At 39.7% G+C, this 22,326-nt stretch overlaps 1 protein-coding gene across 4 annotated transcripts; it reads left to right on the forward strand.

The window, feature by feature from the left end:
* The first annotated feature begins 630 nt into the window (after positions 1 to 630).
* Positions 631 to 9,323, forward strand: cUnh5orf15 (chromosome Un C5orf15 homolog). 4 transcript variants are annotated; one of them, XR_014031978.1, is made up of 5 exons: positions 655 to 783; positions 2,559 to 3,256; positions 6,536 to 6,829; positions 6,980 to 7,031; positions 9,156 to 9,323. XR_014031978.1 is itself a non-coding variant. In XM_081391166.1 (3 exons), the coding sequence occupies exons 1-3, from the start codon at positions 657 to 659 to the stop codon at positions 6,665 to 6,667; spliced, it is 957 nt and encodes a 318-aa protein (XP_081247292.1). In that variant the 5' UTR covers positions 631 to 656; the 3' UTR covers positions 6,668 to 9,323. The 4 variants fall into 4 exon arrangements, 1 of the variants encoding a protein (XP_081247292.1); XR_014031976.1 differs by having other exon boundaries at positions 6,536 to 7,031; XR_014031977.1 differs by having other exon boundaries at positions 6,980 to 9,323.
* The last annotated feature ends 13,003 nt before the right edge of the window (positions 9,324 to 22,326 follow it).

Below are 22,326 nucleotides of genomic sequence, written 5' to 3' on the forward strand. Positions count from 1 at the left end.
CCAGTGGCATGATCATTTTAACCAAATCCTCAGATGTAAATATCAATGGTGCAACCTTTCAAAATCCATAACTTTTTGTAAATGGTCTTTTCTGATAAACGTTTGAGTAACAACTCCTTTAATGTTTGATTCAGTCCTTCATGTAAATCAACATGGCTTAAACCTCGCCTTATATATGGACATTACCGTATAAATATATTGCAAAATGAAATAATTTACAAAATCATAGAAGTTATCCTGTAAATGCATCAGTAAATAATGAATTGTGTTTTTGATGCATGTACTTTTTGCAATATATTCAGTTATATTGAACACTTATTCTTATTTCCCTTCATTTTGGATTGATGTCCAAATAGACATGCCAAAAAAAGTAACCTTATGACATTTTACTTTTTACAAACCCCATAGTTTTCCTGAACGACAAAATTACATGCGTCCTTTAATTATCTTGGCAAAGTTTACATTCAAAAGACCAGAAATACTCATTATCTTTTGTCATTATCTCACGATCAACAAGAAACACATAAAAAGTTACAAATCCAAAGCTTGTCAGATTTATGTAACCCACACACACTTTTTGCAATAAATTTCGGGTGAAAATCAAGGATCTTGCAACCCCCTTACAACGCCGCGACGGACACTGCGCATGCGCGCTGATGACGACATCACTGAAGATGGCGACGTTACGGAAGACTCGATGCAGGAACTCAACGATGGGAATAATCGCAGTTTTAGTGTCACTGCAGATCCTTTCTGTGAGCTGCGCTCCATTAAGCACAACAGGTTAGTGGAAAGATTTCCCTTCAAACCTCAGAGGGTTGTTCCTGCGGCCAGTGATGTCATTTAATCATCAATCATATAACGCTAGCTCATACAATCTAGCCTAAGTTTCGTGTGAAGGTTAACCTGTGACTGAATTCCCCTGTGCGCCGTAAATGTCTTTCTAATCAAATGGTTGTGTCTCGGTACCAATAAATGCCACGTTTACATAAATATAAGTATATGAATCAATATAGAAAACTCACACAAGACTCTTTCTGATACTGATACCGGAAGTCTCGTGCTTTTTGTGACGTGGTCAGTTTCGCAACTGTCAAACCGTTGTAAACAACGCAGGGTTGGAAAAAATTATATTTTTTTGCACTCAAACAAGTTGATCTTCAGATTCATCTTTTATATATATATATATATATATATATATATATATATATATATATATATATATATATATATATATATACACTGTTCCAATAATTAAAATACGTATCTCACAGGGAAAAACCCATGTATCATCAGAATGCTGTTATTTTCACATATAGTATCAAAAGTGATACTATATGTGAAAAAAGGGCAAAAGTGAAAAACAAAAGCCACACCTTTAGATTACAGGTGAGGTAAACTTGGTTGGTTGGGTATCGTTTCAATTTTAACGATTCCGATTTCGATTCTGCTTATCGCTTCCGATTCTTATCGATTCCTAATTTAGATTCCAATAAGGTAAAAAAAAAAACAAAAAAAACTTGGATATCATTCACATTTAGCCTTATTGCAAAACATTTAATTGTAGCTGAATATCATGAACAAAAATCAACAGGCTAAAGAACACTTACACAAGGAGCGTTTGCCTGTAGTTTAAAAACACCATAGAAGAACTACTTGCCGAACTAATATACATTTCAAGCATTATTAAACCCAGGTAAATACTCAGACCTTGGTCAGATCGCCTGTCAATCAAACTCCATGCAAAGGGTGAATTAAAATCGATTTTCAATTATCTTCATTGATGTTCAACACACTTACCTTTGTAAATAACTTAAAATTTAGTTGAGCCTTTAAAGACAAACACTCAGTAATTAAGAAAAGAACAAATAAAAATTAGCAATCGCAACAAATAAATACAACTGAACAAAGATACGATTGAAATAAACAGTGTTTTAAGATTTTCAGGTATTCGGGTACAGAAACTAATCAAATGTAAATGAACACTGCAGTTTATAAATAAAACATTAAGGCTGGGTATTGACACAAATTTCACAATTTGATTCGATTTTGATTCACAAGCTTGCAATTCGATTACGATTCGATTCAATATTGATTATTTTGGCTATCAGGTACAATACATGGCAAATTTTCTCAAGGAAAACATCTCTTAACTAATGCTGTAACTATGGGAGTCAGTGTTAGCCTATAGGCTTCATTAGCCTACTATAATATTGAAGGTAAAAATTAACTGATTTGTATACAAACACTTAAAATACACTTTTATTTATTTTTATAATAATAAAGTTATATGAAATATAAACATTTAAATGGTGACTGTCATAAAAAACTTTTCAGATTTATTCAAACATGCATTAAATATTGAAGAACATTAAAAATTATAATGAATATGTAATATGGTGCATATATTTAACAAAATGCTCCTCTCTAGAGTTAATTATTCTCGCTGACTAACGAGTTTATGGTCACTGGATATGTTTTTTCTGAGGTAAATGTGACGTTACATGACATTGTTTACTGACGTCTTTCCACGGTCTTTCCACCCCAAAACATCTCAGGAGCACCTCATAAGACCACGAGCGTCAGTGTATCGGGCCCGGTTTCGAATGCAACGGCAGCTCCTGTTATCGACTCCAACAGCAGCACCACCACCAAAGCAGAAGACGTTCCCACCACCATATCTGCATCAGATCAAAACAAAACCACATCGGATCAGCCGAAAACCACACCAGGCCAGCCGAAAACCACACCTGGCCAGCCGAAAACCACACCAGGCCAGCCGAAAACCACACCAGGCCAGCCGAAAACCACACCTGGCCAGCCGAAAACCACACCAGGCCAGCCGAAAACCACACCAGGCCAGCCGAAAACCACACCAGGCCAGCCGAAAACCACACCAGGCCAGCCGAAAGCCACACCAGAGCCCACCGTTACACCGGCAAACAAGCCAGTCTCCACCCCGGCAGGAGATAAACTAGAGAGCACCTTAGATTACGTGGCTGACAGCACGTCTCCAGAACCAGACCTGTCCTTTAGAGAAACTAAAGATGAAGATGAAGATGATGATGATGATGGTGACATCCAGGGTTTGGGGAAAGACCTTTACGACAATCTCCCCTCTGAAAACATAGATGTAAACATCAAGGACACAGTCATCTATACAACCAAGGATGAAGATTCCCACTTCTTCTTTCATCTGGTTGTCATCGCCTTTCTCGTTGCCATCGTGTACATCACCTACCACAACAAGAGGAAGGTATGTACTGTCGCAACTTGATGTGACATGGCAAAAAAAATGGGCTTCTCTTCAGAATGGTTTCACGATTATCAATTAATGGATGAGTTGTTTGATCTAATTGCGTTATTCGTAGTGGTTGACCGATATATTGCCAATGCTGATTGGAATATATAAAAAAAAAAAATAATTCTGGATCAATGTGTCAGACACATTAAACAAATAAAGTAAGTTTTGCATATCGAATATGGTACCATAGTCGTTTTAGAGTCACGGTAAGTGAACCGTATTTGGATCAGCTGATAGGCGTGTGAAAAGTCCAGCTCTGGTTTGGTTCGCGCCAAAATCACGGTAAAGTTTATATTTAAAGGTGCAGTGTGTAATATTCACGGTTTGAAAAAGTCAAAATATTGGAGAGAGTTGTTTCTCTTTGACTCGACTCGACGGGTTGCCAGATTGAGATCATGCACCGCGGAACGAGCGCGATAAGCTTTACACTGTAATTTGATCAGCTTCTATATCTGCGTTTTAACATTCCTCTGATCATCGTAGAGCTCTGTAATTGGATTTCGAGTATTATTAGGTCGTGTGGGTGTAGGTTCGTTCGCTGCTTCCTCGGTTGAAATACGCGGAGTTTCCCGCCAACTGGCAACCCGGGTGTTGAAATACTATTGGGTGAATTGGCAGTGGGCGGAGTCAAATCCGACACACTGACATGTGGTTCTGTGTCGAAGTAGAATAACTGGGTGTAGTATTGAGATGTTTTAGCATGTTTCCTAAATATCTGCACACATAATATGGTGTTTTTATGCTTTAGCACAGTCAAAAAAATTACAGACAGCACCTTTAAGGATTAACTTGCGCAATGGACAAAAACACTTTGGTTTTTCAGTTATTTCACATTCACTTCATGGCAAACATTCTTGGTCACATAAAGGTAATGACAGGAGACAAGTTGCATTTTTATTTCTGTGGAAAAGAAGAAAAAAAAAAGAAACAAACACTGTTGTAAAGTACATAAAGACAGTCAAAGGTCTATGAATCGAGGGCTTGTAGGTTTAATCAGACTGTGTTATGTTATATTTTATAAAAATTTTCAGGTTTTCAGGGCTCTTGTGAATGTAACATGGACTAAGATTAAATTTAAACAAATAGAAAAATATTTTAACTTTTAAAATATTAAAGAAATCATATGGGCCTTTTTTAATAATGTTTCCATCTAAAATATAATAAATTAATGTATTAGGCTTAAGGTCCTTGCACACCAAGTCCGAAATTTTCCTATTCGTTTTTTCGCATCCGTGATTCGTTGGCTCTGAATTGTCAAAACGCTTCTCAAAATACTTGTAACGGATGCGAAAAACGCAGAAAATCTAACCCGATCCGAATTGTTTCATGACGGACGAAAGTTTCGGAGGCAGTGTGTATGTGATTGACACAACATGAGGTCGTATTTATTTTTTAACATGCGAACATTTCGGACGAGAATTTCGTACTCACTGTGCAAGGACCTTAACACTGTAAGTGAGAGAATTTTTATTTTAATTACAATTATTTGTTTGACAATTTATGGAAGCTTGTTTCTGCCACAAAATAAAACATTTTAAAAGATAATTGCGAGTTTTTATCTCGCAATTCTGACTTTATTTCTCAGAATTGCGAGATATAAAGTCAGAATTGCGTGAAATAAAGTCGCAATTGCGTCTTATAAAGTCAGAATTCTGACTTTTTTTCTTGCAATTGCGACTTTATATCACGCAATTCAGACTTTATAACATATAATTGTGAGTTTACATCTCGCAATTCTGACATCTTTTCTCACAATTGTGAGATATAAAGTCAAATTCTAAGGAAAAAAAAGATGGACTTTTTTTTTTACCTCAGAATAGTTTATATCTCACAATTCTGACTTTATAACACGCAATTGCGACTTTATATCATGCAATTCTGACTTTATATCTCCCAATTGCGACTTTATATCTCGCAGTTGCGACTTTATTTCTCAGAATTGCGACTTGATATATCGCTATTGTGAGAAAAAAAAGTCAGAATTGTGAGGAAAGAAAGTCGCAATTATTATTATTTATTTATTATTCAGTGGTGGAAACAAGCTTCCATAACAATTAGCCTAATCGAGAGCACAAAAATCATGATCGTGACAGAGCTCGAAACACGTGAGCAGTTTAACATGTTGCTCTTCTCTTGTTGCAGCACATAATGTGGTGTCAAAGGTCAAATATCAGTGAGGAACATGTGAAACATGTTAAACATGCTGAAATGATACATCGATTAGTCATTTTAGGGTAAACAAGACAAGCTTTACAATACGCATAATGTTTAAATAATCCAGTTTGTATATCGTTGTTTCTGAGTTTTTTTTTGTGCATTATGCTCATAAGAATTTGCTTGAGAATGTGCGCTAAAGTAAACTAAAACTAGCAGGGCTCCACAGTAACTGTAGCATGACTTATATAAAGTCATGCTACAGTTATAATAAAGTCCAGTCCCTTAATGTTTTTATTCTATTGTGATTTTGCTTTTTAATCAAGAAAGACACATTGTTTTCAGGCAAAGTATAGTTTAAAACAGGAAGTAATAGAAAAGAAACGATGCATAATGAATTATTTTCCAACAACATATTGGTTCATACCACTGTTGTCATAGTTTTTTCAAAACACATCAATTCTGAATATTTCTTACTAGTGTCAATAAGCGTATTTAATGATTTTTGAAGGATCATGTGACACTGAAGACTGGAGTAATGATGCTGAAAATTCAGCTTTGATCACAGGAATAAATTACACTTTACTATATATTCACATACACAACAGTTATTTAAAATTGCAATAATATTTCACAATATTACTATATTTTTTGGTATTTTTAATCACATAAATGCAGCCTGAGCATAAGAGACTTCTTTTAAAAACATAATAAATCGTATGGATCCCAATCTCTTGAACAGCAGTGTGTGTATATGTCAGATCCAGCAGTGTTTAAAACGAAGGTAATGAATAGACTGAGCATTGCATGATCTGTCCTGATGATGAACTCTTTCCCCCGTGTCTCTCTGTGTGTGTGTGTGTGTGTGTGTGTGTGTGTGTGTGTGTGTGTGTGTGTGTGTGTGTGTGTGTGTGTGTGTGTGTGTGTGTGTGTGTGTGTGTGTGTGTGTGTGTGTGTGTGTGTGTGTGTGTGTGTGTGTGTGTGTGTGTGTGTGTGTGTGTGTGTGTGTGTGTGTGTGTGTGTGTGTGTGTGTGTGTGTGTGTGTGTGTGTGTGTGTGTGTGTGTGTGTGTGTGTAGCTGATGCTTCTGGCTCAGAGTCGACGCTGGCGGGACGGTTTCTGCTCCCGAGGAGTCGAGTATCACCGGCTCGACCAGAACGTCAACGAGGCCATGCCTTCGCTCAAGATGACCAGCGATTACATCTTCTGACCAGAGCAACACATGCTAACCGGCTACACATGGTGTCTTATTTAATCAAGGGGAAGAAGAAGGCGGACTGTTAAATGTATTAAAAATGTATATTTGTACTGTACTTAAAAACATACTCAAGTTCATTTTTAATACGTTTAATAGTAGGTCTTTTTCACCGGGGTGAGAGATTGTGCTTTAGTAGATGTGTGTTTATTTTGTGGGTCTTTTTTTTTTGCTGCTTGTTCTCCTTTGTGTTTTTCTTTTTGGTGTCTATGAAAGCAGAGGTTTTGAATGCGGCTGATGCGTGTAAACGATTGTGTTCTTCGGCAGAACTGCATTATTACATGTCTGCCGGATCATTCGTGAAGAAAAACAAATGAAGGTATGTAGATATCTGATTATAAAGCTGCTGTCTGTCACATATGGGCCAAGCACAAAATACAGACGATTCATTTGCTTCCATGCAGTGGTTTGTTGACATTGGCTTCTCTGTGTGTGTGTGTGTGTGTGTGTGTGTGTGTGTGTGTGTGTGTGTGCAATTAATCTGTAAAAGATCGCGACTAGGGCTGCACGATATTGAAGAAAAACGTGAGATGCGATAACTCATTAAATACTGCGATATGCGATAATGCTTAAAGTGTGTAAAATAAACTTAAATTATCTTTAAAATATTTAAAATGATATAACCTACATACGTGTTTCACATTCTTTTTGTGACGAGAAAACATTCAGCTTCTGAAAGTGAACATTAGTGTTTTACTGTAGCGTAAGAAGTTAATAGTTAATTAAAGAGGTGTTATTTTAATATCAGGTTTCAGGAAAGCCTACATTATTATTTAACAACAGAAACTGAATAATCAAATGTAAAAATAAACACTGCTTAGTTTTCACTGTACAAATTAAATATACACTTATTCTTATTAAAGCTACGAAAGTTATTCAGCCGAGAGCAGCGAGTGATTTTCTCTTTGTCTTTAGTTCATGAACACAGTTATTGCAAGCCGTTGCGATATTCATATCACGATATATACATTTGCAATATTCCTATATATTGTGCAGCCCTAATCGCGACCCGTGAAATCTTATTGCAGTCGTACAACAGCGATTCACCTGTGTCTATTAAACCTTTGACAAGTACAATCGCAGCGAACATTCAGATCTCAGAGCCGCTGTCCTGTATAGATATGAAACGGCTTCAGTCTTTTCAACCACACCGTATCGTTATTTCTGTTACAAACATTCAAATCATCTCTAAAGAGCTGGGATTAAAGGTTATAGTTCAGATATAAACACTGATGTCTACGGTAGCAACAGCGACCACAGTGTCTGACTTTAAAAAAGTCTTTTGAAAACCCGTTTGTACTCGTGTGCTTTTAACGTTTTGTGAATGTTTATTTTGGTGTTGGACCTGGGCAATTTTGTACAGCACTTTGGGCAACCAAGGTTGTTTTAAATGTGCTTTATAAATAAATTAAACTTGAAACTGAAACTTTTGGAAGTAGCTTGACGCTTTAAATTAATTTTCTATTAATTGCATCGTTACACCTGTAGGTGGCGACAAGTGGCTTCATTTTTATCTGTCACTGAATAATTCACTCGAGAGATTTGTTGAAAAACTGATTAATCTGGTAATGAAACAAGTGAAGTCTTAATGAGTGAATCATTGAATCATTCACTCAACCAGGTTTTTTTCTTTTCAATAATTCAAATTAATTAAATATGTTAAAATAGACTGCACCAATTAACATTTTTTCAAAACCTCTACTAAATTACATGTTTTTTTGTTTTGTTTAGTTGTCTATTTTGAATCGTGATCTCTATTTTAAACAAAACGGTGCAGCTCTAGTGTGTGTTCAGCACAGATCATATGTGTGGGTTTAGCAAAGATCATATGTGTGTGTGTGTGTGTGTGTGTGTGTGTGTGTGTGTGTGTGTGTGTGTGTGTGTGTTCAACACAGATCATATGTGTGGGTTTAGCAAAGATCATATGTGTGTGTGTGTGTGTGTGTGTGTGTGTGTGTGTGTGTGTGTGTGTGTGTGTGTGTGTGTGTTCAACACAGATCATATGTGTGGGTTTAGCACAGATCATATATGTGTGTGTGTGTGTGTGTGTGTGTGTGTGTGTGTGTGTGTGTGTGTGTGTGTGTGTGTGTGTGTGTGTGTGTGTGTTCAGCACAGATCGTGTGTGTGTTCAACACAGATCATATGTGTGTGTTCAGCACAGATCATATATGTGTGTGTGTGTGTGTGTGTGTGTGTGTGTGTTCAGCACAGATCATGTGTGTGTGGTGACCTTGTTGACCACATCTGAGAACCCATGCTAACTAACAGCAATATTGTCATGAAACGTGTGTTTGCTATGATCCCCTTTATGTTTTTGTGTTATGACTTCAGTGAAGTTGTTTTATATTGCACATGATGTTTAGATGAGCAGGGTCCACCGTTGCCTAAATCAAATTTGTTTTTTGTGTCTTTCTTTATGTGAGCGTTGCCTAATATCAAACAGGACTGTTGCAGCAGCCGAAGTCATCATATCAGTTTTATGTGTGCAGGACACTAATAATAACTCTAATATGAGCGTTAGTAGAGCAGCTCTGATGTACCGTCTGTGCATGAAGACCGCATATTGATTTCCACTGTCAATTCAACAATAAAGCACCTCTGTATGCAGACAGTCTCTGAGTGTGTCTTTCATTATGATATATGAATTATACATACACATGCACATCAGAAAATGACATGTTTGTCGATTTTTTTATTGGAGTTTCCCAGTTTTAAATCACATTCAGCCACATGTTGGATGATTATTATGCATTTCAATTCACACATTGTTTTAGGGGATGGTTACGCATAATTAAGATTTTAAATGAATACATTTAAATGAATGTGAACAACATCAGCCTGTCAAAAAAAAAGCTGAAACACCTCAGTGACAATTTCATGAGCTCTCAATTACTTTTAATCAAAACTCCAGGGGCCTCATGTACAAAGACTTGCGTTGAATTCATACTAAAACATTGCGTACGGACAAAGCTGTAAATGTGCGTACGCACAAAAAAATCCAGATGTATGAATCTCTGCGTACGAAGGATCCCACGCATATTCTCTTTGTACATCCCAATTAACGTAAATTTGAGCGCACATGCACGAGCACAACGTCCCACCCAGTCTCCTCCCTTAATTAAACTAATTTAAATATGGTAATGAGTCCACTTTGGCAAAAGAAAACAGTAAGAAAATGACGGCAAGAAATTAAACTTTACAGAAAGTGAATTGGAGGTGCTACTATCGGAGGTAGAAACGAAAAAAAAAAAAAGTTTGGAACTTTGTCCTCCGGAATTAATAACAAAAGGAAAAAAATATGAGTGGGAGAGTTTGGCTGATGCCGTCAATGCGGTGGGATCGTCGTACTGTAGAGTAGACTGAGTACAGTTGAGACACTTTTTGCGTTTTGATTTTTCACACAAAAATAGACATTGAAAAGAAGTGAATTTCCACATGACACGCCACATGATTACATTAGCTTGTAGACTAAGATATTATCAATCAATAATACCCACAAGTAGTTTTTATTTTAAATATAAGGTGCTTTTTGTCTCAACTTTGTCTCAACTGTACCCATAGTGGTACACTTGAGACAGTGCATGGTACAGTTGAGGGACCCATTTCTAATGTCGTGAAGGTAACTAACCATTCATGGTAAATATAAAAAATAAAGACAAATAGAAAAGAAAATAACAACTGGGGCAACATTTTTGTTTATTCATCCATTTATATTCATTCATTTTATTTAAATTAGCACTGGTTAAAATGTATAAAGCAGGAACAAGATATGTAACAATATTTATTTATAATACACAGTTTAAATATCACACATATCAAATTGTATTTTCATTTGCGTCCTATGCTGGCTACATGATTGCTGGCTGAACAACTAAACAGTGTGTTTTAGAACTCTATCGGGGGTACAGTTGGTACATGTGTGTCTCAACTATACCCCGCTGGCCACCTCGCACATTTCTCTAGATTTTGCAATTACCTTGCATGACACAATACCATGAAATATGCCCGTTTTTAGGGCACAGAATAACGTTTGTGGTGATACCAGTTACGTTTAACAGTCACATAAGGATAATAAGCTAGTCATTGTGGAGAGCGCATGGTGAAGTGAACGTCATATCTTAGAAAAAAAAAAGTTTTTCCGATTTCTTCGGATCGGAGATGTGTCCGTTGTTCAAATTTCCCACGATCAAAGAGGACACTAATACGCACGTGCACAGCAAAAATACAACTTGTTATTTAAGCAAGTTATTTAAGGTGTCTCAACTGTACACAGTCTACTCTAAATTACCTTAAAAAGAAATGGTCTGATATAAAGGTGGACATTAAAACCAAAGCTGCCATAGAATAAGGGTTGTATCATTTTGCATAATATGCTTTTATATGTTCTTACTTAATTCCATAATTGATAGAATATTTTCATAAGGCTCGTGTGACAATATATGTCATTTATTTTATAAATTGCAAATTAATAGCAATGTTTCCCACAGGTGGTGGTGCGATAGACTTGTAGAACAATTCGTTGTGTAATGTTTGCAACTTCACTTCATTGCCTGTAAGAGTCGCCAACGGACAAAAACAGTGAGAAATATACGTACGCCAGACATGAAATTGGCGTGGAGGAACGCACATTCTCGCGTTAATTTCACTGTTAGTACATACGACCGTGAGCGTGAAAGCTGCCGTACGCAAAGTTTTTGTGCGTACGCAAGATTGATACATGAGGCCCCAGATCTTCTTAATCTAATTCACAAATATAAGTGTAAAGTTGCAGGAAATGTACGTAAATGTTTGTGTTACTGTGGGTGTGTGTGTAGACATGAATACATACAGAAATAAATATTCAAATATTTATCTGACTCCAATATAATTAATCTGATCTGATTTAAGTTGTTGTTATTCTTCAACCTCTTATTTAACCTGAACATTAAGTTAACGTAGCCTCGGTTCCCTGAGAGTAAGGAAACGAGTGTTGCGTAGCTATACGCTATGGGAAAACTAAATAAACATTAGGCCTATGCTAAAGCTATTAAATAGCAGTCCCAAACTGTTTGTATTAGTATTATGTTTTTAATTTGTATTAGTTTTTGTTAACACAATGTTGGTATGAGCCACCACAGTCATTTAAAAATATAAAAAAATAACACAAAGTGAAAATAAAGTGTAATTTTGGGGTTATGGAAACAACAGTTACCATGGTGAATACACAATACTAACAAGAACTGTTAATGAAACATGGAAACTGCTCCTGGTGGATAGAAGGAAAATCATCCCTGCATGCAAATCCTTCTCAGCTTACACACGACGTACCAGTAACGTGATTTATTGGTATTTTAATTTTATTTCGTGACTTGGTGTGTGCACATTAGTGTGTGCAATTGAAGAGTGCGCGCTACGAACAGTTTAACGGCTGACAGGACAGGAAAGTCCGTTTTTCTGAGGTGAAAGACTTTTTATTTCAGCATACACTTCTATCATCTCTATCTTCTTCCGAAGGGGGAAGAGCTGATAGAGAAATGACCTGAGCTCTGAACAGAGTCAAGAGCTCTTTGGGAACATAGCCATGCCTGGGCCTGAGGACATCTTTGGAGTCGTTGGGCCCGAGCTCAAGGCAGGCAGCGCTCACAGAGAGTGCTTGTAAATCACCCACTCGCTTGACCGATACTAAGGCTAGCAGAAGTGCGGTCTTCAGTGAAAGAGGCTTTAGATCAGCCGACTGAAGTGGCTCGGAAGGGGGTCCCTTCAGGGCCCTGAGGACCGTGGAAAGGTCCCAGGCCGGTATAAAAGGGCGTCGAGGCGGGTTCAGCCTCCTGGCCCCTGTGAGGAAACACACGACAAGGTCGTTCCTTCCCAGTGACTGGCCGGCCACAGGAGCATGGAAGGCTGCTATGGCCGCCACATATACTTTGAGCGTGGAGGGGGTTCGACCCGCGTCCAGCAGCTCTTGAAGAAAAGAAAGTACCAGTGGTACTTCACTTGAATAAGGGTCAAGGTACCGGGCTGCGCACCAGTCTGTGAACACTGACCATTTCAGGGCATAGAGGCGTCTAGCTGACGGTGCTCTAACCTCACTGATGGTGTTTAAGACCTTTTCCGGGAGGCTCCCGGGTACCCGTTGAGGGGCCATATGTGGAGGGCCCACAAGTGGGGCCGGGAATGCCAGATCGTCGCGTTCACCTGCATGAGGAGGTCCCTCCTCAGTGGTATAGGCCAAGGAGCTGTTTCCAGCAGCTGCGTCAACCCAGACCTGAGTCTTCCAGAGAGGGGCTATTAGGAGGACAGCACTCTTGCTTTTCCTGATCCGTTCAAAGACCTGAGGGAGCATCGAGACCGGAGGGAATGCATAAAGAGGGCGGCTTGGCCAGTCGTGGGCCAGCGCATCCCTGTCTTTGGAAAAGAAGATTGGGCATTGAGAGTTGCCTTCTGAGGCGAAGAGGTCGACCTCTGCCTCGCCAAAAAAACACTCCAGATTGTGTGTGTGCAGGTTGTTCGACCTGAGACCGCCCTGGAGATTTATATAGGATACCACTGACATATTGTCTGTCCGGACCAAGACGTGGAAATTGATATGTAAGCGACTTTCCAGGCTCGACCAGAGGCCGGAAACGGGCCTGCCCTCGAACAGGGCTCCCCAACCTAGGTTGGAGGCATCTGTTGAAATCACCTTCCTCCTCGAAACCACTCCCATGTTCATGCCCGATTAGTACCAGTCGGCTACTTTCCAAGGAGCCAGGGCTCTGCTACAGCCGTGGTTCACTTTGACCAGGCCTGAATATTACGCATGTGCCGGTACTCTGGGCTTTAGCCAGCGCTGCAGGGGCCCTGTTGGAGCACTGACGATGCTGAGGCCATAAGGCCCAAAATCCTCTTAAATGTTCTGGGGCGTGTGAGAGCCCGCCCTGAACGAAGCTGCTAGCTGTCGAATGGAGAGAGAGCGGTCAGGCGTGAGCCATGCTCTCATCTGAACCGAGTCGATATCTGTTCCCAGGAAGGTTACACTTTGGCTGGGAGACAGTACACTCTTGGAAAAATGTATCCTGACCCCAAGGCATTGCAAATGGCTGAGAAGCCAGGATCTGAATCGTCGAGGTAATTCAGAATGCGCATTCCCCGCTGTCTCAAGGGGGAAAGAGCTGCGTCCATGCACTTCGTAGATGTACGAGGTGCCAGAGACAGGCCGAATGGCAGGCCTGTGTATTGATAAGCCTGCCCCTCGAAGGCGAATCTCAAGAATGGCCTGTGATAGGGGGCTATCTGGATATGAAAGTAAGCATCTTTCAGATCCACTGACAAAAACCAATCCCCTGGGCGAATTTGCGCGAGGATTTGTTTGGTTGTCAACATCCTGAATGGCCGTCTCATGAGGGCCTTGTTCAGGTGTCTGAGGTCTAGAATGGGCCTGAGGCCGCCATCCTTCTTTGGAACGAGGAAGTAGTGGCTGTTAAAGCCTGACTCGCTCAGTGACAGGGGAACAGTTTCTACAGCTCCTTTTGCCAACAGGTTTGATACTTCGATCCGAAGGATGTGAGCCACGCTGCTTCTCACCGTGGTCTTGACCACGGCGCGAAACCACAGGGGTCTGCGCGCGAATTGGATTGAGTAACCTCGCTTTATTGTGTTCATTACCCATTCTGACACATCAGGGATGGCTGCCCAGACCTCGGCCCGGATGGGCTAGGGGTTGAATGAAGTCTGGGGGTGGGCCACCATGTCAAAGGGGACCCGGCCACCCGGATGTTGTGAGTTGGAAAAATGCTCTTTTTGTGCTCTATTTGAGTGCTCTATTTGAGAGACTGGAGAGTCCAGAAAAGCAGTCTTATCTGCGTCCTTCATCTCCGTCAGGTTTAGCCAGAGGTGACGCTCTAGCACAAACAAACTGGCCATACTCCTTCCAATAGCCTGGGCGGTGGTCTTAGTGGCATGCAGTGCTAGATCAGTGGTGCTGTGCAGGTGCCTAAAAGCCTCGAGATTAGGTTCAGACTCGTCCATGGAGCAGAGGAGTTTAGCTTGGAACACCTGGAGGACCGCCATGGTGTGCAGGGCCGATGCAGCTTGGCCAGCGGTGGTGTAAGCTCGGCCAGCGAGAGCTGAAATGGCTCTGCAGGGTTTAGATGGGTGAACTGCTTTGGATCTCCATCCAATAGCAGTGGGTGGGCAGGGGTGCGCGGCCACTGCTTTCTCTGGGGGGGCAGCTTGTCATATCCCTTCTCCTCAGCGCCATCAATGGTAGAGAGCGTTGCGAAGGTGGATGTTCTTAGTGCAGGCTGAGTAGGGGGCGCGCCATCTTCCTCCTCTGATCCCCCGAAAGAGACGAGGCCTGCCGCTTGAAGAGAGGTGTGCTGGTCCGTCTGAGCGGACAAAACTGGCCGCTCACCTGGACCCGGACAAAACATGTGAAGGGGTCTCCGCGGGGACGTGGCCGGCGTGGGCTCGCTCGTCTCAATTCGCTCAGGCATCCTCTGGCCCCGCCGTTTCTTCCTCCTGACTGACTCTGATCACGGACGAGTGTTCTCCAAGTCCAATCGACTCGGGTATATTACACACAATGTTAAACATGTTATGTTAAACAGACCCGGGACCCGAAGTAATAGAATAGGACCCGACACGGACCCGGCTGATAATTTAAAATATAGACCCGTACGGGTCGGATCCAGGGTCTTTGGGTCTCGGGTGCTCTGTGTAGACCTCTATCTCAAAGCCTTTAAAGCAGTCACAGTTATTTATTAAGTTACATGTTTAAATATACATACAGTAGAATGGAATAGCAGACTGTATAGAAAACTTAGTTTTAACAAATAATGCACTGTTGTGCAAACGAGGCCCTAAAAGCCTTTCTCAGGTTACGCATCGGTGTGCGGGAGTGACGGGGTTAAAGCCTTTCTCCTAGATCAACAGTTAGCTTTCCTTCTTATACCCTGAGCAAAGCATTGCTAAACATGAGTGGAATACCAACACCAAACCGACCGACAGGAAACCAAAAGATGAGGCAAATGGGTGGAGATCAAGAGGGGGAGAAGAACATGAACATATTCTCCTTAATGCATGTTTAAACAATAGTCTCTAGATTGTACATTAGGATACTTTAATATCTCTTAAGTTCACCACCATTCATTTCAGTTTGTAAGCTGTCAGATGAGACCAAACATGGCATATGTTATAATGGCATAATATATACATAATAGAAGACACTAGTAAATAAACAGTGTGAAGTTGAAAGCATATGTCCTGTGAAGTAAATTGTACAGACTAGGGCTGCACGATTATGACAAAAATCATAATTGTCGATTATTCCCTTGAAATTGAAATTGCAATTATTAACTACAATTATCATAATTTACATTGAAGCGGGTCCGCTTACATCGACATGTTTCTACAGTGGCCCTGAGCAGACAAAACGCGTTCGTCACTATGTTGTTCTTCGTGCAAAGAAGCGAGCTAAAGTCAGCGAATAAAACACTGACACAATGAACAAGTAGTAACAATATTACTCGCAATAACATTGTTTTAGTGAATAATTAAGTAAACCTAATTTCTTAATTTGTCTTTAAGAAACCTCATTGATTAACTGGCTACTCTCTGCTGTCTCAGACGACGACATCACTTCCTGTCAGCCACCGTAACTTCTGTTGGTTGCAATAGTGCCAAAACTTTTTTTTGTAATTGCGCCTTTAAACGATCACGTAATTGTGGCATCCGTAATTGTAAATGAGATTACAAATTCGATTAATTGTGCAGCCCTAGTACAGACGTGTCATTGAGGTGCAAATGACTCTCCCGACAGAACCGTCCTGTGCCTGGAGTGTCCCAACAGTCCTCAATTAGCATACTGATGAAATCCCTTTGCACTAGATAGGCATTAGCATACTGTGTTGATGAAGGCCATTGTGCCCTGTTTAATTCACATGTATACCTTTAAAAGGCTTTTAAGTACAAGGGCAGTAAAGAGTTCTGCCCATTTTTGCTCAACCCTACACTTTTCTATCCCAGCTGGGACTTTAACTTCAATGCACACAGACTCATGGGAACTCGTGTCTCTGTGGACATAAATTAAGGTCCCCATGAGGAAACAAGCTTATAAATGATACAGAATGAGATTTTTTTTTTAAGTTTTGTGTGATGGGAAGGTTTAGAGCTTAAAGAAAACCGTGTGTGTGTGTGTGTGTGTGTGTGTGTGTCAGGATCCACATGGGAGCCATTTTTAGTTAAAATAATTTTGTTACTATTGATTAGGGTTGTTAAATACAATGGGCAACCCCTTGATTTAATGTAAAATAAAGTAAATGTATTCATTAGAAAGAATCACACATTTCGTTCTTTTTTGTATTTCTTATTGCTCAAGCACTATAGGGTTCAAATGGTTTGGGTTGAGTTCAAGTAACAATGGATGGGTGTGTTTCCAGTTAGAGAAACAAGAGAGAGATTAATGTCCCAGTTCAAAGATTTATTGAGGTTATTCTGTCTGCATGTTGATATTTGAGGTCTATACCTAAACAGAAACAGGGAACAATTAAGTAGGTTCATAAACAGTATTTCAAACAGAACAAAGTAAATTACAAATTCATTTGTGGGGCCTAACAAGTAGAAAACTGGTTGAATATGTTACAAATAGCAATTAGTACCACAGGAATTGTATAGTATTAGCATATGAGGTATTTCCCTGTAAGTCTAGGCTCGTCTTGCACAGGAATTTAGTGTAATTTGCAATATAACAAGCGTCTTGTCAGTTATCAAGGATATTTTGGGCCTCTGGACAAATTCACAATCTGTGTGATTTCAATGCAAAAAAATAGTTCTCAGCTCATCACCTCTAAGAACAGTGAGACTAAAAACAAGATGTTTATGGATAATGGCTTTTTGTTGCCATTGATTCAAAAATTCCAACTTTTGCTTAATCTGAATATCGCATTACTTCCCAGAGAGCAACATAGTGTCGGCCCACATCCGGTACATGTGGATTCAGTGTTCAGTCCGTACCGGATCTGGGCCGACACTATGTTGCGCTTTAAGTCACGGATCTGAATGTGAAACTTTGCTCACTTAGATAACTTGGGGCAATGCTTGTTCTTATGTCTTATTAGATTACTTAATTTGGAAAAACTCTTCGCACATGCAGAGCACTGGTGCGGCTTCTCTCTGGTGTGAACTCTCTCGTGATCGTTCAGGTTTCCCGATGTAGAGTAACTCTTGTCACAGTGTGAGCACTTGTACGGTCTCTCTCCAGTATGAACTCTCTCATGTATTGTTAAATTGCCCTGTGTAATGAAGGTCTTCCCACAGTCAAAGCACATATAAGCTCTCACGCCAGTATGGATACGCAGGTGACGTTGTAAATGCTGCAGAAGTCTAAAACTCTTTCCACACGAAGAACAAAAGTGAGGCCTGACAGCTGTGTGGATGCTAAGGTGCTTTCTTAAGCTTGATGACTGAACAAATGTCTTCTGGCACTGATCACAGCTGAAGGACTTTTCGGAGTGAGACCGCAGATGACAGGACAAGATCGTTTTACTCCTGAAACTCTTTCCACACTGAGAGCATGAGAACGGCCTTTCTCCAGTGTGAATGCGCATGTGATTATTTAGGTCTCTTTTGTAAGCGAAACTGTATCCACACTGACTGCATGAGAACGGTCTTTCTCCAGTGTGAATCATCATGTGTATTTTGAGTTTTGATTTATGTACGAAACCGTGTCCACACTGAGTGCATGTGAAGGGTTTATCTCCAGTGTGATTTTTCATGTGCACTTTAAGGTTTCCTTCACGTGTGAAACTCTTTCCACACTCAGAGCAGGAGAAAGATCCCGTTTTTACAGCTTGTTTCTGTGTGAAATTCTTTTCAGTCTGTGAAACGCCTGCGTTTACATCGTTGAAATGATGCTGTTTGTCTTCATTCACTTCCATCGGGTCTAAAAATCAACATAATAAATTGCCATAATTAAAGAAGGATAAGTGAGGAACATAAACAATTAAGTTCATTCTTAATTTACCACAAATCTGGTCTTATATTGAGTCTACTACCCGGACAGCAACATAGTGTCGGCCCAGATCCGGCCCACATCTGGGACACATTGAACCCACATGTACCGGATCTGGGCCGACACTATGTTGCTGTCCGGGTAGTATCTAGTTTTAGATGTATTGTTATATGTCAGTTTTCATTATAGGGGATGAACCGATATGAACATTTTGGCCGATACCAATAACCGATAACTCTTTTTATTTTAATGCCGATAACTGATATATTTATGGCAGGCCATTTTAACTTTTATTCATTTCCAGTATATGAATTGTTGATATCTGTAATTGTATTTTCACTAGTGAAATGTACGGTGGCCGAGAAGGGTCACAACACAAACAAACGCCACAACAACTACATATTCAGAAAACACCTCCAAATTCAGAAAACATATACAAACGCCACAACAACTACATATTCAGAAAACACATACAAACGCCACAACAACTACATATTCCGAAAACACATACAAACGCCACAACAACTACATATTCAGAAAACACATACAAACGCCACAACAACTACATATTCAGAAAACAACTTCGTCGATTTCACATCACGTACGCTGCAAATATTCACAGCACGAGCAAATAGGGAAACGAACTGCAAACTGCAAAGACACAACGGAAATGTTTCCAGGGGGGCCATAATCAGTGACGGCTACAAGAGGTAAGTGTTTCCAGAGCCCGTCTACGGCCTTATTAGACATTCTCTGGTGTTTCTCTTTTATTATGACAGACTTGTCGATGTGCTCTGATACCGAAGTGGTTTGCTGCACAAAACGGACAGAACATTTCAATCTGAAAAATAAATAAATAGTTCAGATATCAGGACAACAATGTACAAACGCCGGTAATGCATCTATTTAGTGACCAGAAGCGAGCTAGCCAGCTAGTTTCCAGCTAACAACGTTGGCAGAACATTTAACAATTATCTGCGTGGACTAATACGTTATGGGGACAATAACTTAATATGTTGAAAACACACAAAAACCAATTCGGTATCAGAGCACATCGACAAGTCTGTCATAACAAAGCCCATAGACTTTCTCTGGCCATAATAAAAGAGAAACACTTACCTCTAGTAGCCGTCACTGATTATGGCCCCCCTGGAAACATTTCCGTTGTGTCTTTGCAGTTTGCAGTTCGTTTCCCTATTTGCTCGTGCTGTGAATATTTGCCGCGTAGGCCTACGTGATGTGAAATCGACGAAGTTGTTTTCTGAATATGTAGTTGTTGTGGCGTTTGTATGTGTTTTCTGAATATGTAGTTGTTGTGGCGTTTGTATGTGTTTTCTGAATTTGGAGGTGTTTTCTGAATATGTAGTTGTTGTGGCAGCGTTTACATGTGTTTTCTGCATATGTAGTTGTTGTGGCGTTTGTTTGTGTTGTGACCCTTCTCGGCCACCGTAGAAATGTCACTAGGCTTCCATTCAAAATCAATTGTTGATATCAATGATTGATTTCTTACTAGTAGAAATATAATTTTTTATATCAATAATTGAGCATCTGGGCATCTGGGCTGAGCATCTACGCAAACTAATAGAAAACAACCATAACAATCCTAAGTTCTTATTTAACACAGTGGCGAGACTAACAAATAAACAGATGTCTCCTGAACAAAATATTCCATTACAGTTTAGTAGTAATGATTTCATGAAGTTCTTCACTGAGAAAATAGAAAACATCAGAACCACAATTGTAAACGTTCAATCTTCAATCGCGCCTTATAATTCTGCCTCAATTATCACCCCGCAAGAACATTTACAGTGCTTTACAACTATAGAACAAAAAGAGTTAAATAAACTTTTTACTTCATCTAAAACAACAACATGTTTACTAGATCCTATACCAACTCAACTATTGAAAGAAGTGTTACCTGTAGTGGAAGAGCCTCTCCTCAATATTATTAACTCGTCTTTATCTTTAGGTTATGTTCCAAGAACATTTAAACTGGCAGTTATAAAACCTCTTATTAAGAAACCACAATTAGATCCGAATAATCTAGTAAATTATAGACCCATTTCAAATCTACCTTTTATGTCTAAAATACTAGAAAAAGTTGTGTCCGCTCAACTGGGCTCTTTCTTACAAGAAAATGACACCTATGAAAAGTTTCAGTCTGGGTTCAGGCCGCATCATAGCACTGAAACTGCGCTCGTTAAAATCACAAATGATTTACTTTTAGCTTCTGACCAAGGCTGTATCTCAATATTAGTTTTACTTGATCTTAGTGCTGCGTTCGATACTATAGATCACACAATACTCTTAGATCGACTACAAAATTATACTGGTGTTCAAGGACAAGCATTAAGCTGGTTTAGATCGTATTTATCTGACCGCTACCATTTTGTTTATTTAAATGGAGAAAAATCGATCATAACTCCAGTAAACTATGGAGTGCCGCAGGGATCTGTGTTAGGCCCTCTATTATTCTCAATATATATGCTGCCACTTGGAAATATTATAAGGAAACATGGAATTAGTTTCCATTGTTATGCTGATGACACTCAAATATATATTTCATCACGGCCAGATGAAAACGCTAAATTATCCAAATTGACAGAGTGTGTTAAAGATATAAAAGATTGGATGACGCATAATTTTCTTTTATTAAATCCAGACAAGACAGAGGTACTACTTATCGGTTCAAAAAACCACCCACAAAACCTCTCACAATACAACTTTAACATAGTAGGATGTCCTGTTACTTCATCCTCTACAGTAAAAGACCTGGGTGTTATATTAGACTGCAACCTGTCTTTTGAAAATCATATTTCATATGTTACAAGAACAGCCTTTTTCCACCTTAGAAACATTGCTAAGCTACGTAATATGCTATCAGTTTCTGATGCAGAAAAGTTAGTTCATGCATTCATGACCTCGAGACTAGATTACTGTAATGCGTTATTAGCCGGTTGTCCTGCATCCTCAATAAACAAGCTACAGTTAGTCCAAAATGCCGCCGCTAGAGTTCTAACTAGATCAAGAAAATATGATCATATAACACCGATTTTATCATCTCTACATTGGTTACCTATAAAGTCCCGTATTAATTACAAGGTATTGCTACTGACTTATAAAGCCCTAAACGGCTTAGCTCCAGTCTATTTAACGGATCTTCTATCGCCCTATAATCCATCGCGCTCTTTAAGGTCACTAAATTCGAGGCTTTTGGTCACACCTAGGATATCTAGGTCCACCAAAGGAGGGAGAGCATTTTCACATTTAGCACCAAAACTCTGGAATAGTCTTCCGGATACTGTTCGTTGCTCAGACTCGCTCTCCCAGTTTAAAACTAGATTAAAGACGCATCTCTTCAGCCAGGCATTCATATAATACTTTTAATCCTACAGTTAAATCCGACCTCTAGTTCATAAACGCCAGAGGAGAACTGGCCCCCGACTGAGCCCGGGTTCTCCCAAGGTTTTTTTTTCTCCATTAGGTCACCTGATGGAGTTTTTCGGTTCCTTGCCACTGTTGCCTTTGGCTTGCTCAGTTGGGGATATTTGGGGATATTTAATTGAATTAATCAATCAACGATACTATTGATCAGCATTACCGAACGTAGACGTTCCACTAGAAACAAACATTGATGTATTGTTCT

Source organism: Scardinius erythrophthalmus (genome assembly GCF_964197995.2).
Source record: "Scardinius erythrophthalmus genome assembly, chromosome: 17".
NCBI classification, from domain to species: domain Eukaryota; kingdom Metazoa; phylum Chordata; class Actinopteri; order Cypriniformes; family Leuciscidae; genus Scardinius; species Scardinius erythrophthalmus.

Coding starts and splice junctions, on each gene's coding strand:
- cUnh5orf15 (XM_081391166.1), top strand. CDS start 657: ATGACGACATCACTGAAGATGGCGACGTTACGGAAGACTCGATGCAGG. Junction 784..2,558: donor CGCTCCATTAAGCACAACAG/GTTAGTGGAAAG, acceptor AAAACATCTCAG/GAGCACCTCATAAGACCACG. Junction 3,257..6,535: donor CCTACCACAACAAGAGGAAG/GTATGTACTGTC, acceptor GTGTGTGTGTAG/CTGATGCTTCTGGCTCAGAG.